The 22,053-nt window shown below is 43.3% G+C and overlaps 1 protein-coding gene across 4 annotated transcripts in view; it reads right to left on the reverse strand.

Moving 5' to 3' along the window:
- PHIP (PHIP subunit of CUL4-Ring ligase complex) overlaps positions 1-22,053 on the reverse strand; it is a 1,862,070-nt gene that overhangs the window by 1,474,479 nt on the left and 365,538 nt on the right. For all 4 annotated transcript variants that reach the window (XM_085610989.1, XM_085610988.1, XM_085610991.1 and 1 more), the window contains exons 13-14: positions 10,345-10,443; positions 9,846-9,999 (exon numbers count right to left, since the gene is read on the reverse strand). In XM_085610989.1, coding sequence (XP_085467115.1) covers positions 9,846-9,999; positions 10,345-10,443 — 253 coding nt within the window. The remainder of the gene's footprint in view (positions 1-9,845; positions 10,000-10,344; positions 10,444-22,053) is intronic.

A 22,053-nucleotide genomic window follows, 5' to 3' on the forward strand; every position in this document is an offset into this window, starting at 1 on the left:
CATACGGTCCAGACATGCGAACACTGACCTGATCTTTTTTGGTGTGTTAAGGCCCCGAACATTCCAAGTAAGGAACTTGATCACACTTTTCATCTTGTAGGAATTGTCCACACACAACCGCCTAGCTTAGTGGCCTTCATGAAGTGATACCAACAGTCTTGATGTTCGTCGCACAGTGTACATTGTTACAGTCAGACTGTCCCACAGTAACCCTACCCTGCCCCCCACTCACTTCAGCAACCCCAACATGCCAAAGTCATCCCAGAAACCCAACACAACCCTCCCCCAAACCCCACAATCCAAAAACAGAAGCGGGGTACACCCGTTCGTGGGAAGCGCAGAGGCGCAAATCCACTGAGAGGTAGCACCCACGAGAGCCCAGGCGTCACATCCCAGGGCGGAGGTGACAGCAAATAGGACTCAGAAATGTGCATCGTAACAGAGAGCAAAAGCAGTGTACAGGGCTCTCGCTACCAGCTGACATCCGCAGAGCAATTAACACTGGATGAGAGCAAACAGTCTGTCGATCCAGGCAAAGGACAGCAAAGGCAGCGGGTACGAACTGGCAGGGGACAAGCACCATAGACAGAAATAGACAAGGAGCTGAGAGCCAGCTGAGCAATATCGCAGCCCATACAGGCGCTGATAAACCAAATGAGTCAGTAAGCTCCAACTAGTTGGCATAATGTTCAGCTGTAGAATCCCGCTTCTGGCGCTTCAGGAGCTTAGCATGCTCCATTGCGGCCTTCGGAGAAGAGAAGATCTTATTATCCGCAGCAGTGCCTATACGGAGCCGAGCCGGATACAACATGGCGTACGGTACCCCCTCATTGCGCAAAAACTGCTTCACCTTGCCAAATTCTCACCTAGCTGCCTGGACGGCCACTGTAAAGTCAGGGAAGAAGACCAATGAGTTGCCCTGATGAACAATAGTGCCTTTCTCTCGTGCCAGACGCAGTATGGTGTCCCGATTCCTGTAGTTCAAGACTCTGGCAATTATAGGGCGAGGGGGGGCCCCCAGGATCGGTCTCGCAGCTAAAGAGCGGTGGGCGCGCTCCACTATGAAAATGCTGGATAGATGCTCTGTGCTGAAGATATCCAAAATAAGACGCTCAATATAGGCCTCCATTCTACCCACATTGGTCGACTCCGGTAAGCCTGTAATACGGAGATTGTTGCGCTGGGAGCGCGCCTCCAAGACCTCGTTTTTTGCTTGGATAAGGCCAAGACCTTTCCATATTCAGGGTTTTTTCTGCGACTGTACTCAGCCCATCTTCAGTCGTCGACACTCTTTGTTCCACCTCCCCCTTGCGCCCATTTTGTTTCTAAAGCGGAGATGACATGTGGTCTAGTCGATGTTTTACGGCAGCCATTGTGCCCTCGATAGACTGCAAGGTGCGCTGCATAGCTAGCAACGTGGTTTCTAGTGCGGGGGGGCCTTCCAAACGGGCGCCAGCCTCCGTGTCAGAGGCGGCTTGTTGCGGAGTCTTTGGAGCCCTACGGGACTAGACGGTGAGACGAGGCTGAGATTTATCAGTCCTCCCCATAATGAGTGAATAACTCCACTTAAACAGTAGGCAATGAGCACTAAACGTTGAGCCAGAGGCAAGTGTGGATAATAAGTTTGACCTGACTACTTCCCCCCCCCCCCCCCCCCTAAATGGATCTAAATTCTTTTCTGGGACCATTCTTTCAAAACAAAGTAACAGGATTAAACGTCTTTTTTGGGAATGAGGGACACTCTTCCTTGCTTTTGCTGTCCAAAAAGCAGACTGCTGAAGTTCAGAACAGTCATTTATCATAATAGTGGAAAAATAATGAATAGTCATTGCTTGGCAGGTGCCTTCTCTGCTCCAAGCAAAAGCCTCTTCCTTATGTTTGCTTCTTTGACTGACTAAGGCCATTTCTGCTGCTGCTTTTGATTGTATTGAAGGGTTGCAACCTTTGTTTGTGAACAGTGATGGTCACAGGGCTTCGAATGATGCTTCCTGTATTTTTCCCGTTCCGATACCTTTAATGTTTCAAACTCAGTCTAGGGAAAGTCAGATTCAAAAGCCTCTGGCTTTAACCCAGCAAAACTGAGCCAAAATGTAAGCTGAATTTCAAACCATGACAGTTGCAATGCGTAGGTAGGCAGGTCTGAACAGTACACCACTGTGCGGAGGACTTTATTAGATACCATCATACCTTCCTAAAATTCCTCTTGAAAGTCTTCTCAGTACTCTCCGAAATGAAATAAAGATAATTTATATGAGCGCACAAATGTCCAAAGGCGCTAATGGCTACTACTGAGGTTCAACTCCACTGATGACTGGCTCCGAGTTACGCAGTTATTGTGTATCTCCTTACAGAGTAAAGAGCCAGGTTTTAAGCATATTTAGGCAAGTAAGGGGACTAGGAGGGAATTAAAGAGCTTAGTTGTCTCCACCAAAGAAGCTCTGCCTCCCCATTTTTTCCAACAAAATCTGAGGAGAACAACCAGATTGTCTGCCGAGCATAAATTTCTGCTTGGAGTGTACCACTGAAACATGGTTTTGTTTCGTCCAGGACTTGCATTATACAGGGCCTCATGAACAATGCACAATGCCTTAAACTAAATGCACTTCTTCACTGGTAACCAGTAAAGCCTTTAGAGACCGACTGATGTTTTAGGATGCCTAGGATCAGTCTTGCTGCTGCATTCTGCACCATTTGTAGCTTGATTAGTGCCGTCTTGTTAATCTCGATGTAAAATGCATTGCAATAATCAAGCATGGATGACATAAGTGCTAACTGTTTGCGCGCATTAAGAGAAATGTAAAGAAACACTATTTGCAGAGTACTAATAATCTAGATGCAGGTCGCAACAGTATGGTTGACCTGAAGGTTCAATGACAAATCACTATTCAGGATTACTCCTAGATGATTTGCTGATTCTGTGGGTGTAGGTAATACCCCCAACATATCTAGCCACCATTTACAGTTCCATATAGTTGGTTGCCTCACATAGATCAGAACCTCTGTCTAACCACCATTGAGCTTCAGTTTCTGCCCATCCACGTGGCCACTGCCTTCATGCAAATGTTGAAATTATCTGCAATGCCATTCGTGTCTTTGGCGAGAGACACAATGATTTGTGTGTCCTCAGCATAGGACACAGCCTGCAACCCAAATGAGAGTATTAGCTTAGCTAGTGGGGAGACAAAGATTGAATGATGTAGGGCTAAGGGACAAGCCCTGAGGGACTCCGCATGGCAAGGAGAAACTTTTGTATTTAAATTGAGTCATGTTTGCCCTCTGAGACCTGTCCTTGGGTAAGGAGGTGAGCAGATTCAGAGCAGCATCTTTTAATCCCAGTTCCTTTAATCTCTCTGTAAGAAGGGTTGGCGAGATGGTATCGAAGGCTGCGCTTAGATCCAAAAGGATTAAAGTCGCCACCTGCCTGGATATCTAATACTGCCTGTTGCAGATACAATGGAAAATCTGTTCCAGGACACTTTTCTAAAGCAAAACTGTGACACATTCAACAGTCCTTGTTCCTCCACAAAATCCATCAGATGCTGGTTCAGATGTTTCTCCAGGATCTTGGCCGGGTTGGAAAGCAAAGAGATAGACAATCATTCTTAAGATTGTGGGGTTAATACTGGTCTTTTTTAAGAAGTGGCAAACCGCTCAGTTCATAATAGATCTTCATGGCAGAGCTATTTTGAGGACTGCCAATTGTAGAATTCTGGGGGGGGCAAGGCTTAAATAGAGATCGAGATTTAATGTTAAGATGTAACTCAGTTTGCACAGAAGTGAAGTGTGGAAAACAAGAGAGCACCATTAAGTGTTTCTCCTCAGAAGTTTCTGGAAGGCTCAACTGAGCCTGCAAGCTTAATCCAGCAGACCCCTGAGATTCTGTGTTTGAGGATTCAAACACGTTTTAGGTGTCCATCATTTTTGATTGAAAGGATTCAGCTAACCTATTGCAGAACTCGTGAGCCCTCTGTTTCAGAGGAAGCTGAAAGCAAGTGAATAACTAGAACATTGAAGACTCAATTTTATTCCTACAGTAATATGATTTTCTTGCCTGATGGCTATTTTGTATTCTCTGATGGCCGTCTTGTATAGTGTTTTTCATGCTCCTCAATGTTTCCGCCAGGAGTGTTCCTGGAGTCAACAAACCTGCCTTAACAATCTTAACCATTCCGAAATCCATGGGGCTGTAGGCAGCTTCCTAAGGATTCTAGTTACTTTGATGGGTGCAACCTTATCTACAGCCGAACTCAGTTAACCTGAGAACTCAATGGCGCCTATTTCCACATCTTCATGGTTGGTGCAGTGTTTGTCACTGAGGGCACTGGCAAAAGATTTTGCCGATAACCCCTTCCAATTCCTTTTGAATGTCATGTTCTTATTGGACATGTCCTTATTCTGAGGATGTGGTAGGCAAAGTGAGAAGGCAACTGCCTGGTGACACCTTCTGCACAGACAGCAGCGAATCATTAGAAAGAATCCCATCTAGTGTGTATCCTGCTACGTGTGTGGAAGCCTAAACCAGCTGTGGGAGCCCAAAATAAGCCGGGGGTCATTAAGTGCTCCAGAGTCGCTACTCATATCATCCACCAGATAAAAAAATTAAATTCACCCATTAGAGAAATTTTAATTTTTTGCTAGATGCGGTTCCGATTCAAAATAATTTGCAAGTTCCATCAGAAACGTTGTTCTTGGCCCCGAGGGTCTACACACTAGGATTTCAGCAATCGAGTTAGTAGGTCATATTTTTTTTATGGAGAAGTATAAAGCCTTGCATGGCCTAGTGCACTTAATAGTCTCCATATGAAAGTGATATTTTGTTTTAAATACAATGGCAAGATCTCCTCCTGGTCTGCCCAACCTGTCCTGTCTAAGGGCTATATATCCTGATGGGATTGCATCTACCAAATCGGGACCAAAATAGTCATTAGCTCATGTCTCAGCGATAAAGACCCTAACAGGGTCATGAGCTAACAAATTTGGCAAAGTCAGTTTTGTTTTTGATCAAGGACCTAGTTTTAAGAATACCCTGCACTTTTCTTCCAGATGGGCTGCCCCCCAATTTATCGGGCAAGCTGCCTGGGAGCTGTGAGAATGATTGGATGAACTTGCGATGGGGGAGGGTAAGTAACCACATGAGTAACAAGTACAGTTTTTTATCTAGGTAAAAGTTCCTCAAACAAAAAAGGAGAGCATGTTAAATTGTGTAGACTGGGCAGTTGATCTTTAGAGTAAACCATGGAAGGAGATATTCCTAACAATTAAGAATCAGGAGTTCCAGCACAGGACTTTCATTACAATCACTGAAATCCAGCAGATTTTCTGACCAACAATAATTATTTGCTTACTTTCCTACTTGGAAGAGATAGGAAAAGCAGTAAAAGTAGATTGATACTTCCTCAGCGCAGAGACTACGACTGAATCTGGCTGAGGATTTTAACAGAAGAAAAGTAAATCTTTGTCTAAAAGAAACCAGTTATGCACCTCATGTAAAGGGGGGGAAACTTTTGACCATTGTGAAAGACTAGTTAAGAGAGAGGGGCACTAATGTACATTTTTAATGATTTTATTTATGACATCTTAGGATATGGTTAGTTTAAAAAATATCTATTTGACATTCAAGTACATCTCTACACACTCTAGGATATGTTTACATGAGAAGTGGTCTAGAAAAATATTTTGGCACATTGTTGTTTTGTCCATCTTCCACTTTATTACGTGTTTGAACTTCGTAGTATTTTTATCATAGAGAATGAGAGGGTAGATATATTAGGCTGTATTTTGCACATTGAGGGACATCTAAGAATGCTTCAAAAGTTTGCATTTCAGGAGATTTTACAGCCACAGGAGGAGTTTAAAGAGTAATTTCCTTTTATATATTGTTGCTACGACCATCTTTCACTTTTTTGCTTGTATTACATTTTACTATGGAGGATTAGAGGGAGGGAAGATTACGCTGCATGTTGCACATAGTGTTGTACATTCAAAACTTTTTTTCACAAATCCTTAGTCGGATTTTAATGACTATCGACTAATACAGAGGTATGTCAGTACAGCACTTATAAAGAGTGAGGTATGATTTTTAGTTGTTTCAATTTAAATTGCAAAGCGTTTTTATGCGTATTGTTTACTTTGCCTTGATAAACCTAATATCCAACACAAATAAAATGAAACTGAAAGTTACTTACCAGCAATTATGGTTTTGAAAATTGAAATGCATATAGATTCACATGCTTCATACAATTCCGCCATCTAGTGATTGGGCCTGGAAGTGTCTCGGTTGGTGAACTTTTTTGATTAGTGTCGGCATAGGCAGAGCCTCTTTATGACCTCGACTGTAATCTCACAATGCCTCTGTGTGTGCCGACCATGTTTGATTATTTGTTTTCCTCTTTACTCCCTTTCACAATCCTTCCCTAAAGGGCAAGTATTGGGATGGGTCGCATGTAAATCTAGATGACTTTCACAATACCAAATCATATTTACTGGTAAATAACTGGTTTCTTTTGCAGCATGAAATCTCTTCTAAATGTTCACGCTTTGCATAGAGTATATAGCAGGATCACCCGTTTGGGAATGGGTTAGATGAAGGAATGAAAGCAAACAGTTTTTTAAGTACTGCTTGACCAGTAGTGTTTTCCAAATGTAGGTTCATAAGCCACTTGGCTGCTCCACAAATTCTCCTGCATGAACAACAGCAGCATAGGCTCCATGAATGTCACCTCGAATGTCTGGACGTTATACCTAGACCTTCTGGTGCACCAATCGTGTCTCTTGAACTTTGTTCTAGAAAGGTGGATATTTCCTGGGTTGGGGAGTAACAAATAAAGAAGGGACAGGCGAATACACTGATTGAGGAGCTGCTAGAAGCACTGGATTGTCTGTAGCAGAAATTGATGAAGCAGCAGCAGAGTCGTGAAGCTGTGGAGATGGATATCTTGTGGCAGATGAAGACAGACCACCCACCCTCCTCCCAGTGTACCCAAAGTCCAGAGTCCTCAGAGGTATAGCAGAGGCTAAATTACATAAGTGCTAACAGCTCTCTTTGTGGTGGTGTGGGCAAGCAGTTAGGCTTTTCCAGAGCGTGTGTTAAGCATTTATTGTATTAACTCAATCAAGACTGATGCACGCACTCGCACACTGAATATAGACCAATTAGGTAAGTATAAAAAAAAGCATACTTGTATTTTATTTCTAGAACCAAGCAGAACTTGGCACAGGTAGGTATATTAGATTTGCAATTGCAAACCTTCACACGGAAATCCAATTAAGGAGGGATTTCCAGTTGTTACAGGTTGGTATTGATTCAAAAAGCTGTATACATAACACTATAATTACTTTTAGAATACTTTTCAGTTACTTTTACATTACTTTGAGTAGTGGTAGTGGTATGCCTAGGTACCACACCTAAGGATGTCAATACCGTGTAAGTAAGACTTTTCCTATAGTTTGTTTTCTTCATACAAAACAATAGTTCAAAACAACATTTTAGTCCCAAAATTTCATAACATGAGTTCCAATGTGAACAAATAGTTATCGGTTTCACAGGTAAGTAAACGTCTTACAAGTGGGAGGTTTGGGGGTTAGGACCAAGGATCCCCAAGGTCTAGGTAGGCACTCATGTTGCACCACTAGCGGCACTGGGGCAGCCGGGTGCAGGGGCCCATTGTTAGCCAATGGGGCTTAGGGGGCTGTCAGTTAGGGACTGGCTATGTGTAGGCCACTCTGGTGTGGGATCGAAGCTCCTGGGGTTAACTTCAGGAGCCAACTTCAGGGGCCAACGACCAACACAGGAGCTGCACTGCCAGTGGCACTGGGGCGGATGGGTGCAGGATGCCAAGGAGACGTCGGGGTTCCTGTGCTTCTCAATGGAGACCTTCGGTTCAGAAAAGTTGCTGCAGGCTCGGGCAGGGTAACTTCCTGAAGGCAACCACCGGGGGGAGATGTAAGTTGGGATCTTGGAGATGCCGGGACACCATCAGCTCCAGTCAGGGGGACTCTTCAGGTTGAGGCTGCAGGTGTCGTCTTAGAGCTTGGGGGAAGCCAGGGATCACCAGATCCAAGGTCAGGACTGCTGGGGAGAGCTCCTCGTGGTGTTGGACCACTTGAACGGTGTGTCGGGTGCAGAATCATGGAGTCGCAGGAATCTGGATTCTGGTCTTGGGAGTCTTTTTTTTAGCAAATCCGGTGCTCACAGGAGACAGAGTCTGTACAGTGAGTGCAGGCAGGTCGTCCAGGCTCTGGGGAGCTGCTGGAAACGCCAGTTTCTTAGCTTTAGGCAGGTCGTAGTCGGGACAGGCCGGTAGGGCTGGGCCAAAGCAGTAGGTGTCCTCTTGTCCCTGGGTCAGCAAGACAAATCTGTACCCTCACCCGAGGGCTAGTGCACCCCCTAGATGAGTGACTTACCTAGACCTCAGGCAGTGAGTTACAGGCATGGCACACAGGGATGTGTGCCATGTCGACTCCTCACTTTTCTCTGCACCAAAACACGCAGCCTGCAATAGCAGGGTGTGGGTGTTAGGGTACAGGGCCTCTAAGGGTGGCACAATAAGTGCTGCTGCCCTTAGAGGCCTTCCCTGGTCACAGTGCCCTTGGTACCTTTTTACAAGGGTCTTACCTGTGGCCAGAGATGTGCCAATTGTGGGTAAAAAGGTACAGACCTGGGTAAGAACACGGGCCCTGGGAACCTGATTGGCAGTGACGCAGTGCACATCAAGTCAGGTTACATAGATGTCATGCAAAAGGTGGGGGTTAACCATGCAAAAAGGGGCATTTTCCTACACCAGTACTTCCTACAAGGTTCTTCAAAGCAAAAGCGTCAACTAAGGCAGAGTTCAGTGCTGTAGTATGCAGTTATCAGAAGCCAGAAAAAAGAACTGACCTAGCTGATAGGACATGATGGAATATTGCTCAAGCGTTCTTCCTCAAAGAAGAAGTGCCAATTTTGCAGCAGGTTATGGCTGCAGCCGAACTACATTACTTTTCTATTCACTCTTTTTCCCTTTAACAAGGTCCATGAATTAAACTTTTTCTAATGATATGAAAAAGGCTACAGACTTTTTTTTTCTTTAGACAAAACTTAATTTTGAAGAACATGCAAAAATTGACCAATATACCTTGCAGATAGGCAATTTAGATTTATTTTAGCTTCCTCAAAATTATATCTAGGTTTGTAAAGTGGCTTTAACCCCCTGGTGAGCTAGACTAATCAGTGCTTATGATTTCAATGAAGACGCTCCAGTAGGAGAAAAGTGATTACAGATTTATTTTTTCCAACAAGGCAAGTTCAATTTTCAACACTCGTCAAGTAAAATGTCCACCATTCTTCTGGAAAACAGGGCTACCCAAAAATTATGCCTCTCAATGCAGGGTTCCATGCAAATGATCAGACCGGAGGAAAAAAGATCCATGGTAGAAAAAAATGCCCATGGTGTGACCTAAAAAAGACATATTATGTGTCCATGCTTTTGATACCAAGATGTTTGACGAAGATTACATTGTAACCATAAAACAGACTTGGGGGCCCTCCTGAGAATAGGTACAACTCTAATAAATGCTTTGTGGACACAGTCAAATAAGACATTTCATTATGAAAAAGTTTGAACACTTAGCAAGGGGCAACCTTCTAGCAGAGCTCATCTATTTATGTAATCATTCCAATAACATATATAGATATTGCTTTATTGGAAACGTGTTCTCTGTAGATACTTTTTCAAGAGTTGCACATAATTTTAAACAAAACTGGGAAATATAACAAATATCAGCCTGCATATTGTTGTCAGCAGCAGTCAGTCAGCTTGACTGACTCAATAATAGGAGAACTGAATGTCATTTACAGAATACCTTACCACAAGGATATGAATAAGTTCGCCAGTGTAGGAATTCCAGACTTTTAGTGTCATGGTATTAACAGCTGTTATGACAGTTTTGTCGTGACGGTCCCATGCCACCATAGTTACTTTCAATTTTGTGATTTTGTCTTCCACTCCTTGTAAATTATGCCTAAGGACAAATAGATTTTGACATGTCAAATGATATGAAAAGAAATGCTATGCTGTTCAATTCTACATGATGATTACAACCTAGTAAGGATAAAGCCTGAAATACATTAAATGCATTCAACATTATTTCTGTCAAATGCACAAACAGGATGAAACCGGAAATGCAACACAAATGGATAAAAGAGAGCATTCAGAAAAGTCACAAAGGTAAGACTTGTAATACAGCACAGAGTTACAAATGTTGATGTGATAATAGAAAATATGTATAAAACAAATTCATAAGTAATGAGCCACAAGTTTCTTTTTTAATAAAAAAGTAAAATGTGACTATTTAAATAGGCCTTACCCTACTGGACGAGTGGCCATATCTAGTAAAATGCTCTTCCATTCTTTCTTCTTGTACTGCCAAATGCGTGCAGTCCCATCTCGACTTCCACTTACAAAGCTGCACACAGAAACAGGAGTAAAGACAAACCACAAAGGCACTAGTTACTCTGTACATACATTTTCAAAATTATCATTTTTTCTCAGTAGATGCATCAGACATGTTTAGATGGCACAATATTGCAAATAAACAATGCTCACAGAAATCATGAGTAAAGAGCCCACCTGCTATTGGAAGCATTGCTAACAAGTAGAAGTACAGTCTATCAACATATACGCTCTTGTGGGACCAAAAGAGGTGGAGCGGTGACTAGAATTTGAAGGCATGAGGATAACACATTTCATTATAGTCCGCTATTTGGCTCATTTAAGAGGATCTAATGAATAACCTTGAACACATGGGAGTTCCGGAGGAAGGAAATATACAGCTTTTATCACATTAAAAGTAAAGCCTGGCACAGAACGTGCTCTTCTAGGACCAATCAATGTGGATCGCTGTGGGAAGGGAAAACTGTCAAAATTCTGAGTGATAAAAACACTTATTGACAAATGTACTGTCCTGACATGGCAATGCGTAAGGGATAACTTACAGGAAACTAGAACCGGACTGTTCCTACAAGAAAGGTAAGAAATCTCTCGTGCAGTGACCGGTTTGGTGACCAGACTGTTATATCAATTTGGAGGGATTCAATATTGGCATTTGTTTACTGCATTACAGTGTGAATAGAATTGAGTATAAGTAATGATGCAGAAAAACTTAATTCATTATCTAGTGATATCAGGATTTTGTTGATGGGTGCATGAGATATGAGGAACCTAAATGACAGAATAAGAGAAAAGGACACAAGTATAAATTAGAATAACACAACATTGACAAATGGAATAAGAGGTGTAGGGTGGGAGAATTCCGATGGGCCTCCAACAGTAAAAGCCAGTTCAGTTTAGGCCTTCCATCACAGCACAGCCCAAAGCAACCTAAATCTAAAGTTTTACTCATTTATGTCAAAAGCAATTTATAGGTGAGTGCAATAAGAATGCTAACAGAAGCGGCTGATTAGGTCATCTAAAAGGGGCTTACAGATAGTTTCCATTAGGTTTATGGGACAAAGCAGAGATTGAAAACAATCAACTATCTCCAGGGTCTCAAAACTGTGCATTTAATGTTCAGATACTACAAATTTCAGTAATTTAATCAGGAACAGCAGGTTCAAAATAGGTGATATTGGATAAGCACATGGAAGGTTTCCTTGAAAGAATAGTGGCCACTGCTAGCTTTTGCCGCCTAGAATAGGAGTACATCAGAAGTCGGTAGAGGTTAAATAATTCATAATGGTTCTCTGAATAAAGTAGGGGATACATTTCCATCATAGATTATGTGGGGGTTTTCTTTTAATCAAAAGACACACAATTGATGGACGGAATGCAGAACAAATCAAAACATTCACCCCCAGTCAAGAGATCTGGGTTAAATCCATCATTCTTTTGCTCACCATGCCACCCCAGTTTAGACCTGGCCACATGCAAATCAGTCTCTACCCTGTGCCTCATGGGAACAGTCCTTTACAACAAACAATTGATGGACGGAATGCTGACAATGCAGACATTCTCCCCCAGTCAAGAGATCTGGGTTAAATCCATCGTTCTTTTGCCCACTACGCCACCCCAGTTTAGACATGGCCATATGCAAATCAGTCTTGACCCTGTGCCTCATGGGAACAGTCCAGCCCGAACTGCCAAGCCATGTCTTCCCTGGACCGGAATCAAGCATCCTAGGACCGGTTTCTGCCTATCAGCCGTCATCAGCCAGGATAGCTTGACTCCAGTGGCGTAGTGAGCACGGGTCCCACGTCTGGGAATACCCATCCCACTTAGGGCGAAAAGCGTTACAACAAACAAATGATGGACGGAATGCTGACAATGCAGACATTCTCCACCAGTCAAGAGATCTGGGTTAAATCCATCGTTCTTTTGCCCACTACACCACCCCAGTTTAGACATGGCCATATGCAAATCAGTCTTGACCCTGTGCCTCATGGGACCAGTCCAGCCCGAACTGCCAAGCCATGTCTTCCCTGGACCGGAATCAAGCATCCTAGGACCGGTTTCTGGCTATCAGCCGTCATCAGCCAGGATAGCTTGACTCCAGTGGCGTAGTGAGCACGGGTCCCACGTCTGGGAATACCCATCCCACTTAGGGCGAAAAGCGTTACAACAAACAAATGATGGACGGAATGCTGACAATGCAGACATTCTCCCCCAGTCAAGAGATCTGGGTTAAATCCATCGTTCTTTTGCCCACTACACCACCCCAGTTTAGACATGGCCATATGCAAATCAGTCTTGACCCTGTGCCTCATGGGAACAGTCCAGCCCGAACTGCCAAGCCACGTCTTCCCTGGACCGGAATCAAGCATCCTAGGACCGGTTTCTGGCTATCAGCCGTCATCAGCCAGGATAGCTTGACTCCAGTGGCGTAGTGAGCAAGGGTCCCACGTCTGGGAATACCCATCCCACTTAGGGCGAAAAGAGTTACAACAAACAATTGATGGACGGAATGCTGACAATGCAGACATTCTCCCCCAGTCAAGAGATCTGGGTTAAATCCATCGTTCTTTTGCCCACTACGCCACCCCAGTTTAGACATGGCCATATGCAAATCAGTCTTGACCCTGTGCCTCATGGGAACAGTCCAGCCCGAACTGCCAAGCCATGTCTTCCCTGGACCGGAATCAAGCATCCTAGGACCGGTTTCTGGCTATCAGCCGTCATCAGCCAGGATAGCTTGACTCCAGTGGCGTAGTGAGCAAGGGTCCCACGTCTGGGAATACCCATCCCACTTAGGGCGAAAAGCGTTACAACAAACAATTGATGGACGGAATGCTGACAATGCAGACATTCTAACCCAGTCAAGAGATCTGGGTTAAATCAATCGTTCTTTTGCCCACTACGCCACCCCAGTTTAGACATGGCCATATGCAAATCAGTCTTGACCCTTTGCCTCATGGGAACAGTCCAGCCCGAACTGCCAAGCCATGTCTTCCCTGGACCGGAATCAAGCATCCTAGGACCGGTTTCTGGCTATCAGCCGTCATGGGAACAGTCCAGCACGAACTGCCTGCATTTGTCACCCCGAGTGGGACAGGTATGCTCAGACGTGAGTCCCGTGCTCTCCATGCCGCCACTGAAATCAAGCTAACCTGGCTGAAGAGGGGTGAAACCCCGAAACCGGTACAAGGATGTTTGTTTCCAGTCCAGGGAGGACCTGGCTTGGCAGTTCGGGCTGAACTGTTCCCATTGGGGACAGGGTCAAGACTGATTTGCATATGGCTGGGTCCAAACTGGAATGGCATGGTGAGCAAAAAAACGATGGATTTAGGCCCAGATCTCCGTACTGGGGTGAATGTATTACATTGTTCTGCATTCTGTCCATCAATAGTTCTTTTTGCATTGGTTTTCTTTTAATGCCTTCAATGATGAAGGAAAAGAAAAACAATAATTTGAGATTGAGGGGAATTGTAGTAAAATCCTGCATGGCAATTCCCATATTGGTAGCGGTTGGTGCTCACTCTTTCACAACCTTCTATGAATGGCCAGCAGAGAAATGCAGGACTGGAGCAACTTTCTCCAAAGGAAGGTGTGGTAAATGAAGATGCAGTGTAGCCAGTAGTAAGGTACAATAGGATAAGGTTTAGTTTCAAGGTAGGAGTCTCAGGTTACAGGTAAAGAAGGTAGTAAGGAAGCCCCACCAGGAGCAGCATCCTTGCTACTCAGCCTTCGCACTCAACCGACACTTTCTCAAACCATTCACACACCAGCATTCTAATTAAATCACAGTCATTCTGGCTAAGCAAAAGGTGGCATAACACTAAAGGGAGAATGCATGGCATAGAAATGAAGATCCCAAACACCTACCTTCTTTATGGAAAAAAATATAAAATATAAATCCAAATACAGTGATACACGACATCCATAAAAATAACGAAGCATGGGAGTAAAAACTAACGCAATATCTAAAAATAAAAGGTCCGGAGGAGGAAAAAGATACAGGGTAAGAGTAACACATACATACCTTACTAAGAGTGAAAGATCCACACTCTTCCCCCTCAGCAGATATTAAAATATAGAGGACCAACAGAAGTCACAACTCACATTAGAGACACCGAATCTGCAGCATAGCACGAGGGTGCAATACATGTGCCCCAACGGATGCTACACACCTGCCACAAGCAAAACGTATGCCCCTACGAGTGCATCACATATGGCCCAAAGAAAAGGTTTGAGCACAAAGTAAATGGCCCATCACCAACAACTGAAGTAGTTGTAAAGTAATATTTTGTTAGACTAGCAACTCACAAGCCCATCACAAAGCAACATTTGAGTACATGAAATATGCCCCATAATACCTGAAAGCAACTACGGTTTAGGAGCAACGCAAATGCACATCCTCAGCAACAATAAGTAACGTCTGGGTGCTCATGCTATGCCCCAAGACACGTAACAATATAGTATGGTTTGGGTGCAACACAGGTACTCAAGCACCAGTAACAGTAATGTCTGGGTGTAACCCAGCAGATAAAAGCAAGTATAGTTTGGGCGTAATAAACATGTCCTAACAGCAACAAATGTAAGTAACGGCTTGGGGTAGGAAGTAATATGCGCCATCACACATAAATGTAAACAAGGTTCGAGAGCAACCACATGCTTCATCTCCTAAAATAAGTAATAATAGCAAGTAAGGTTTGGGTTACAGGATCCCTACCACATGACCACAAACTGTACGGATTGTTTGGGATGCACACCAACTGATATGCCCCAGAACAAGTAACAAAACAACATATGGGTGCAAAACAAAACAAAACAACTCACCTCAGCACATAGTAGAGAAAAACACCAAGCCCACAGAGACATACTGAATCAGAAAAAGCTATGCATGCAATAAACGTCAACCAATACAGATCATGGTCAACAGTATTAAAACAAGCATGGAAGAAACGAAAACATGGCATAAAAATATAAGCAGAATCCAACAATGCAGCAGGTTGTGTAATAAAAACTCACTAGACAGAATAAATAAGGCATAGAACCCATATGGCAGCTTGAACCAATACCAGCAAACATTCAAGAAATAATGCACATAAATAATGATGAAATCTATGACATCTGCATGGTGAGTGGTTTGAGCAGAGAAACGTGTATGTCACAGGAATGGATTCTGCAAGAAGATCCCAGCTTTCAAAATCATTGAAAATAATCAAGAGTTTCTTTTAAATGTTGAAGTAAAAGCTGTACAAGTAGCGCTCACTGCCAGATACCTGGAGGCCCTTCATCGCATCTTTTAACTCAGAATGAAATACAATCACATAGTCATTCAAAGCAATCAAAGCACTGCCAGAAATGAATGCCTCCTCTTTCAGCCATCTCCAGATCCATTGTGCTGAATAAGATGACTATCTGAGAATGAGGTAAAGTTGTTTTACTCAGAAGCATAACCACATATTTACAGTAGAAGATAATATAATCTATCCCAATTCACTAAGATGGCTGCCGAACCATCGTATTACGCCTCTTTCTTTGAGAAGTAGGGGTTGTCGGGGTCTTTGTCGCTGCCACACGTCATTGACGCCACAATGCATTCAGAACGCACCATCATCAAACGCCCACATGCCACGTTCTTCAGTGAAGCACACTGCCTCTTCAAATGCCGCAAAGCATACTGGTGGAACACAGCAAGTGTACACACGCTCACAAAAAAGCATGCTTTTATTTTGTTAACTCTCCAGTCCCGTTCACATAGCTAGGCAAAATTAGAGGAATCGTGGTATAGCCTCTACAGGAGCCGACAACAATGAAATGTACGCTGATTTCCTCTGCTACTGTGCCAGAACCGCTGCCCAAAACAAACTGCTTACCCTAAAGCAGAAACAGCTCTAATCACATGCTCTACAGTCTTCAATGCTAGGACCAATTCAGCAGACACTTTCACCAGAATTCTTTTCCTGGTTGAGAGAGGAAAACATATGCTTCCAAATGCTATGCTATCTTCCACATAAACGTTGCCAGTACACATAGCTTCAATGCTGTTGGAATCTTTTACGTTTGATGCATTGCTTGTCAGTAGGCGCTGGGTAAAACAGTCTCTCTGGCATCAGATCACCCAAAAGCATAAAAGAATGAATCAAGTCTTACGTGAACAGCAGGCTGGAAGTTTCATTCCTCAAGTATAAAAGTCACAGAGGTAGAAAAGCATATCCTGAATTAAAGCAGGTTAAATGTTGTCAACAAACGCCCACAAGCCTCAAATGTAGTAGAAACGTTACAGTATTCAGTTGACACAGTTCCCAAAAATCAGGGTGCTATGCTCGTTGATGAAATTGATGAAAAGGGTGAACACCCCAAACTGCAGGCTGTCAGCTGAAGAGAGACTCCGGTAGGGCCTTCAAGGCGTTTTAATACCTTCAGGTTGCACATATGAAAGTTCAATTTTTACTATCAAGTCTCTTGTATAGTTACAGATAATCTTCAGTTGTAAACTCTTCTTCTTCCCTGCTCCAATAGTAGCCTTTTAGTCTTAATGCTAGGTCCTTTTTCCGCTCGTCACCATTGTGGTAAATGAAGATGCAGGTTAGCCAGTATTAAAGTGAAACATGGTAAGGTTTATTCTCAAGGTAGGAGCCTCAGGTTACCCGTAAAGACGGTAGTAAGGAAGCCCCACCGGGAAAAGAATCGTTGCTGCTCAGCCCAAGCACTCAACTAACACTCAAACCATATTTTAAAGAAACAAGGGAACCCAAGTAAGGTCTGCCAGGGATCTTGGGAATCAAACTATTTTTAAAAAATGTGGTCCCTAGGAAAACGACAATAAAGAGGGGGGGGAATGAATATGGACCCAGTCAGTACTATATTTGTATAACTTGTCCAGCCGGACAGAGGTCAGATATTTAATATTTTAAATTCAGATAGGAACAATACAGACAAAACAATTTTGTAAGTGGAACACAAGCCTGCATCCTACTAAATCAAGAGGGACAAACAATAGAAAACACAGAAGGCTCAGGCAAAGCTGTAGGTTTGTTAAACACAAAATTGCTCAATGTAACAAACAAATCGCAAGGAAACACCTTTACATGTTAAATAACAATTTAGTGCCGTGGATAAGGTGTATGGGTGTCGACGGCGTTTCGATCCATATAAACAATAAATGGATCATCATCAGGACATTTAGAATAAGCATGTGTGTCATTGCCAGTAATGAGTGTTGGCAATTCCCGCATGGAAAGCAACCAATATATAGCTGAAGACACAGATGGTGAACAGCCAAAATCAAGAAAGATAAAATCAGAGGTATGGGGGAGCAGGACCGGCTAGGGCGTCATAGGCAAGGGCGCAGTATTAATGTAGAGTGACCCATCCAGTGATGGGAAGGGGAAGGCACGATGGCTTATGTATCCAGATGGAGGAGGGAGCTGCAGCTGCGTGCTCCTGATTCCAGATAAGGGGTTATTCTAGGTCTGTGTTCCTGGGTGGCAGACAGTGTGTGCCGGCTTCCGAAATGCATTCCCCTCCTCTTTATTGTGGTTTTCCGAGGGACCACTCTCTCAAACCATGCACACACCAGCAATCTAATTACATCACAGTTACTCTGGCTGAGCAGCAGGGGACAAAACACTAAGGGAAGAATGCATGGCATAGAAATGAAGACACCACAGAAGGACCTTACACAACGTTTGGAAGGACCTTCAGCACAAAACTCCATGTGCATTATGAACCACTTTCATCCATATTTTATGCTCACTTTCCCCATGTAAGGTTGGAAGAATATTGTTAAAGGTAATCACTTCTAAAGGAACTAGGAATGCAAGGTTTTTTCTTTCTAGATTTGTGCATTATGTCATTCCTTCTACTCAGCTGTTTGGTAATCTGATTTGACTGTGCCAAATTTTAGGAGGACGTGACCGCATGGGAGACCAACCTGATGCCTATCCTGCCAGACTCCTGGTCATGATTTTTCAGCTTGCATCAACTATTTAAAACCCAAAGCTACCTGTGAAAGTTAAAGCTATTCTCATCTGAACATAATGTGGCCTCTAAATCCAGACCTAAAAAGGACTCTCTCTTGAAAAAGGGTGCCAAGAAAAAACCCGCTCTTCGGTCTTCCACCTCTGATTATGCTTCCACAATTACCAACAAGGTGCCTTCTGTGTCTTCAACCTACTCGGCACCCTCTCCTGTATGCAGGTATTTTCAGGCAGAGGCTCTGAAATGCAACATCCAGTTTGTCAGCATGGGACATCTTTAGGTCAAGCAACTTGGTGGGGACATTAGAAAATGTGTCTGTCATCAGTGTTGTAGCACCAAAATAATCCACACTGAGGAAGATTGCAGCCTATGATGGTGGGGAATCTTACGAGAAGCAAGGTGTGGAAACCAACCACTTTTTTGAAGATTACTAAGGAAATATTAACAAGGAGCAACTATAAAATGCCAAATATAGGTATGTACCAAATGAGTGGCAACATTTTAAATTAGAGCTTACAGATGATCCTCAATCTTTTGTTGACAAGATGAATGTGGCTGTAAGGGATTAGACATTACGGACGCAGGATACTTTTTTAAATTGAAACCATGCTCATCATAAAGCTTATACAGTTAAGCCATGTCATCCAGTGGTGTAAACGCAGCAGGTAGGAAGTGATGCCAGCCGAAACAGGACATGGATCATACTCAATTGTGGAGCTTTTACGGCCCATAATACTTTATGCGTCAGGTTCCAATCCCCCATCTAGCATTGCGTGTCGTCTGTCTCCTGGAATATGATACCTGCCCGTCAGTACCCTCTATATTCTTACCAAACCCCCACACCTTTTCCCATTTCGCTGCCGCAGGATACTTAGCCTAAATCCAATCTGCCCTTTTCATCCCAGCCCCACATTTCCACTCTGCTAGAAAGCTCTTGATTCTGATCATTTTTGTGGGTCAGACACTTGGAAATGTCTGGATATCATCAGTAATTTAAAAGATTCCCAGAAAATCTAAGGGGGCGGACTGGTATGTGGTTGTGCTGCCTACAAGATTTCCCTTCTGAGGGTATTCCATTCCATGCGGACAAGGCCACCTACACATGAAGCAGGTACTACAAAAGCAAATGAGACTCGACGGAGAGGTATTTTTACAAGACGTTCATAAAGATAAGAGGGTAGAGGCAGACATCCTTCTTATAAAGGCGCTAGCAAATGCCAAATCAGCTAATTAGATCAACAGCAGATACTGGGGATTTGTCTGTAAGAAGTTCATGAGAATGGTCACAAAACAAGACAGGTTTGGTTGAACCCATTAGGTTTCCAGCTACAGTCAAAGTAGCATTTTGCCCACATCTGGTTTTTAACATTAACACTTTTCAGTCTACAGACTGATAAATTAGGACAATCATATATAGTTTATTCAGTTGGCCATTGGCATAGAAGTCAAAAATCTTAATTCGGGAAGCCTTGTGTGAATTCAGCTGGAAGACCACTCCAATGAGTTCAACTCAATATACAGAAAAACAATTATCATTTTACTGCAGAGAAGAAAGAAGAAATTAGGGAGCGATGACAATACTCTTTCCTTCCAGCAGTGAAGCGGTCCAAACAAGGAGGATATAGCCCTCACTATCCGCACATTACCAATGGTTGAAAGCAGGGTGCAGTATTTACTTTCCAGCTTGTAAGAAACATCCTCATATTTGAGCTTGCACCATCACATCTGGTAGATGGGCTCCCCAACTCATCAAAGATGCAACTTATTTATTTATAGCGTTTTATATAGCGCGAACATGACCCTAGAGGGTATCAGAGCGCTTTACATTACACCATCCAGATACATTAGACGATTGAGGAGGTAATATACATACATTAAATTTAAGAGGTAGACAGTGGTAGATAAGATAATATATGTTGATAATAGTAAAGTATGATTTAAAGTCTTAGGATGTGACTTTGTTCATTAGAAGCATTTTCACTTCTTTTTTGAAGGAGGAGGAGGAAGAGATCCTGCGTACATCTGGTGGTACGGAGTTCCAAACCTTCGGTTCGATACCTGAGAAGGTTCTGCAGCACGTTCTCTTTTTGTGGAAGGACTGTGGTTTCAGTAGTAGTGAGCTCGCTCTTCCCGAATGTCTGCAACCTCCTGAAAGCTCTAGCTTTTGTGCTAAGTAACTGGTGGTTATGATATGAAGGGCTTTATGAGTCATGCAGGCGATCTTTAGTAGTATTTTTGCCTCGTATGGTAGCCAGTTCAATGCTTTTAAGGTCGGAGAAATTTGGTTATTTCTTTTTGTTCCAGAGACAAGCCTGGCCGCAGCGTTAAGAGATGTCCTCAGCGGGGCCAGCTTGTATTTGGGAAGTCCGCATAGAGTGGTGCTTCCGTAATCCAATCTTGGCTTGTACATCCATTTTTAAGTCAACCTGTGGGAGGAAGGGTTTAGATTTCCTTAGGATACTCATCTGGTGATTAGCTTCTTTGGTGGCATTACTGATATGCACCTGCACATTCAAGTGTTTGTCTAAGGTATTTCTCAATGATTTAGCGGAGTCAATGATGTGTGGAGAGCAGTAAAAGGTTGTTAGATGCTTCAGATACAGGTCTATCGTGGGTGTGTGATGGGTCGGGGGTAGATGAGGAGGAATTCAGTTTTGTTGGTGTTGAGCATGAGGTAGTTGCCAGTGAGCAGGCAGAATAGCGTTGAGGGAGATGAAGTCTTCTGGGGCGAAGTTGTTCATATACAATTGTGTGTCATCTGCATACATGTGATATAGAATGTTCGCAGAGTTCAATGCGTTTGTCAGGAGTTCCAGGAGTAGATTAAAAAGTAGGGGTGATAGTGCAGAGCCCTGTGGAACACCAGGGGTGACCATGGGGGGCTGAGAGAGGGATTGCTTCATCTTGATTATTTGGGTTCGGTTGTTTAGGAAAGAGGTAACCACTGTAGCAGAGGCCAGATAGACTCATCCTTCGTTCCAGTAGGGACAGTAGGTTGTCATGTTTAACCGTGTCGAAAGCGGACGATAAGTCAAGAAGTATGAGAAGACATGATTTATTATGGTCTAGCATTTTTAATTCATAATGTGGGTGAGTGCTGATTCAGTGCTGTGTACTTGACGGAAGCCAAATTGGTGTTGATCTAGGAGGTTGAAATTCTCAATGTGGTTGCATACTTGAATTTGCACACATTTTTCTAGTAGTTTCGCCAGAGTGGGAATGCTGGATATAGGGCGGTAGTTGTTGAGATCTGAGGAGAGGCAGTTGGCTTTCTTTAGTATGGGCGTTACCTGCCCTACTTTAAGGCAGTCAGGCATAGTGCCTTGGTAAGAAAGGCATTTACAATCATTGACTATAGGGGGAGAATAGAAGTTTTTATCATTTTGAATATGGAAGGTGGTAGTGGATCAGTGAAGGGATTGGAGGGATTAATCGCTAGAAGAGTGTTATAGATGTCATTTTCAGTGCAGGACGTGAAGGTGTGCCAAGGGGCATTGTGTTTGTTGGAACTCCCACCAGTGTACTAAATTGGTCCTTGACCTGGGAGTAAAATGTAGACTCATGATCAGTAGCCGGTGGAAGAGCACTCTTAGATTGTAGGTCGTATGCAATGGTTTTTGTTTTTCAACAGTTTGTGATAGAAGGACTTATGAAA

The sequence above is a fragment of the Triturus cristatus genome, chromosome 6 (genome assembly GCF_964204655.1).
Source record: "Triturus cristatus chromosome 6, aTriCri1.1, whole genome shotgun sequence".
NCBI lineage: Eukaryota > Metazoa > Chordata > Amphibia > Caudata > Salamandridae > Triturus > Triturus cristatus.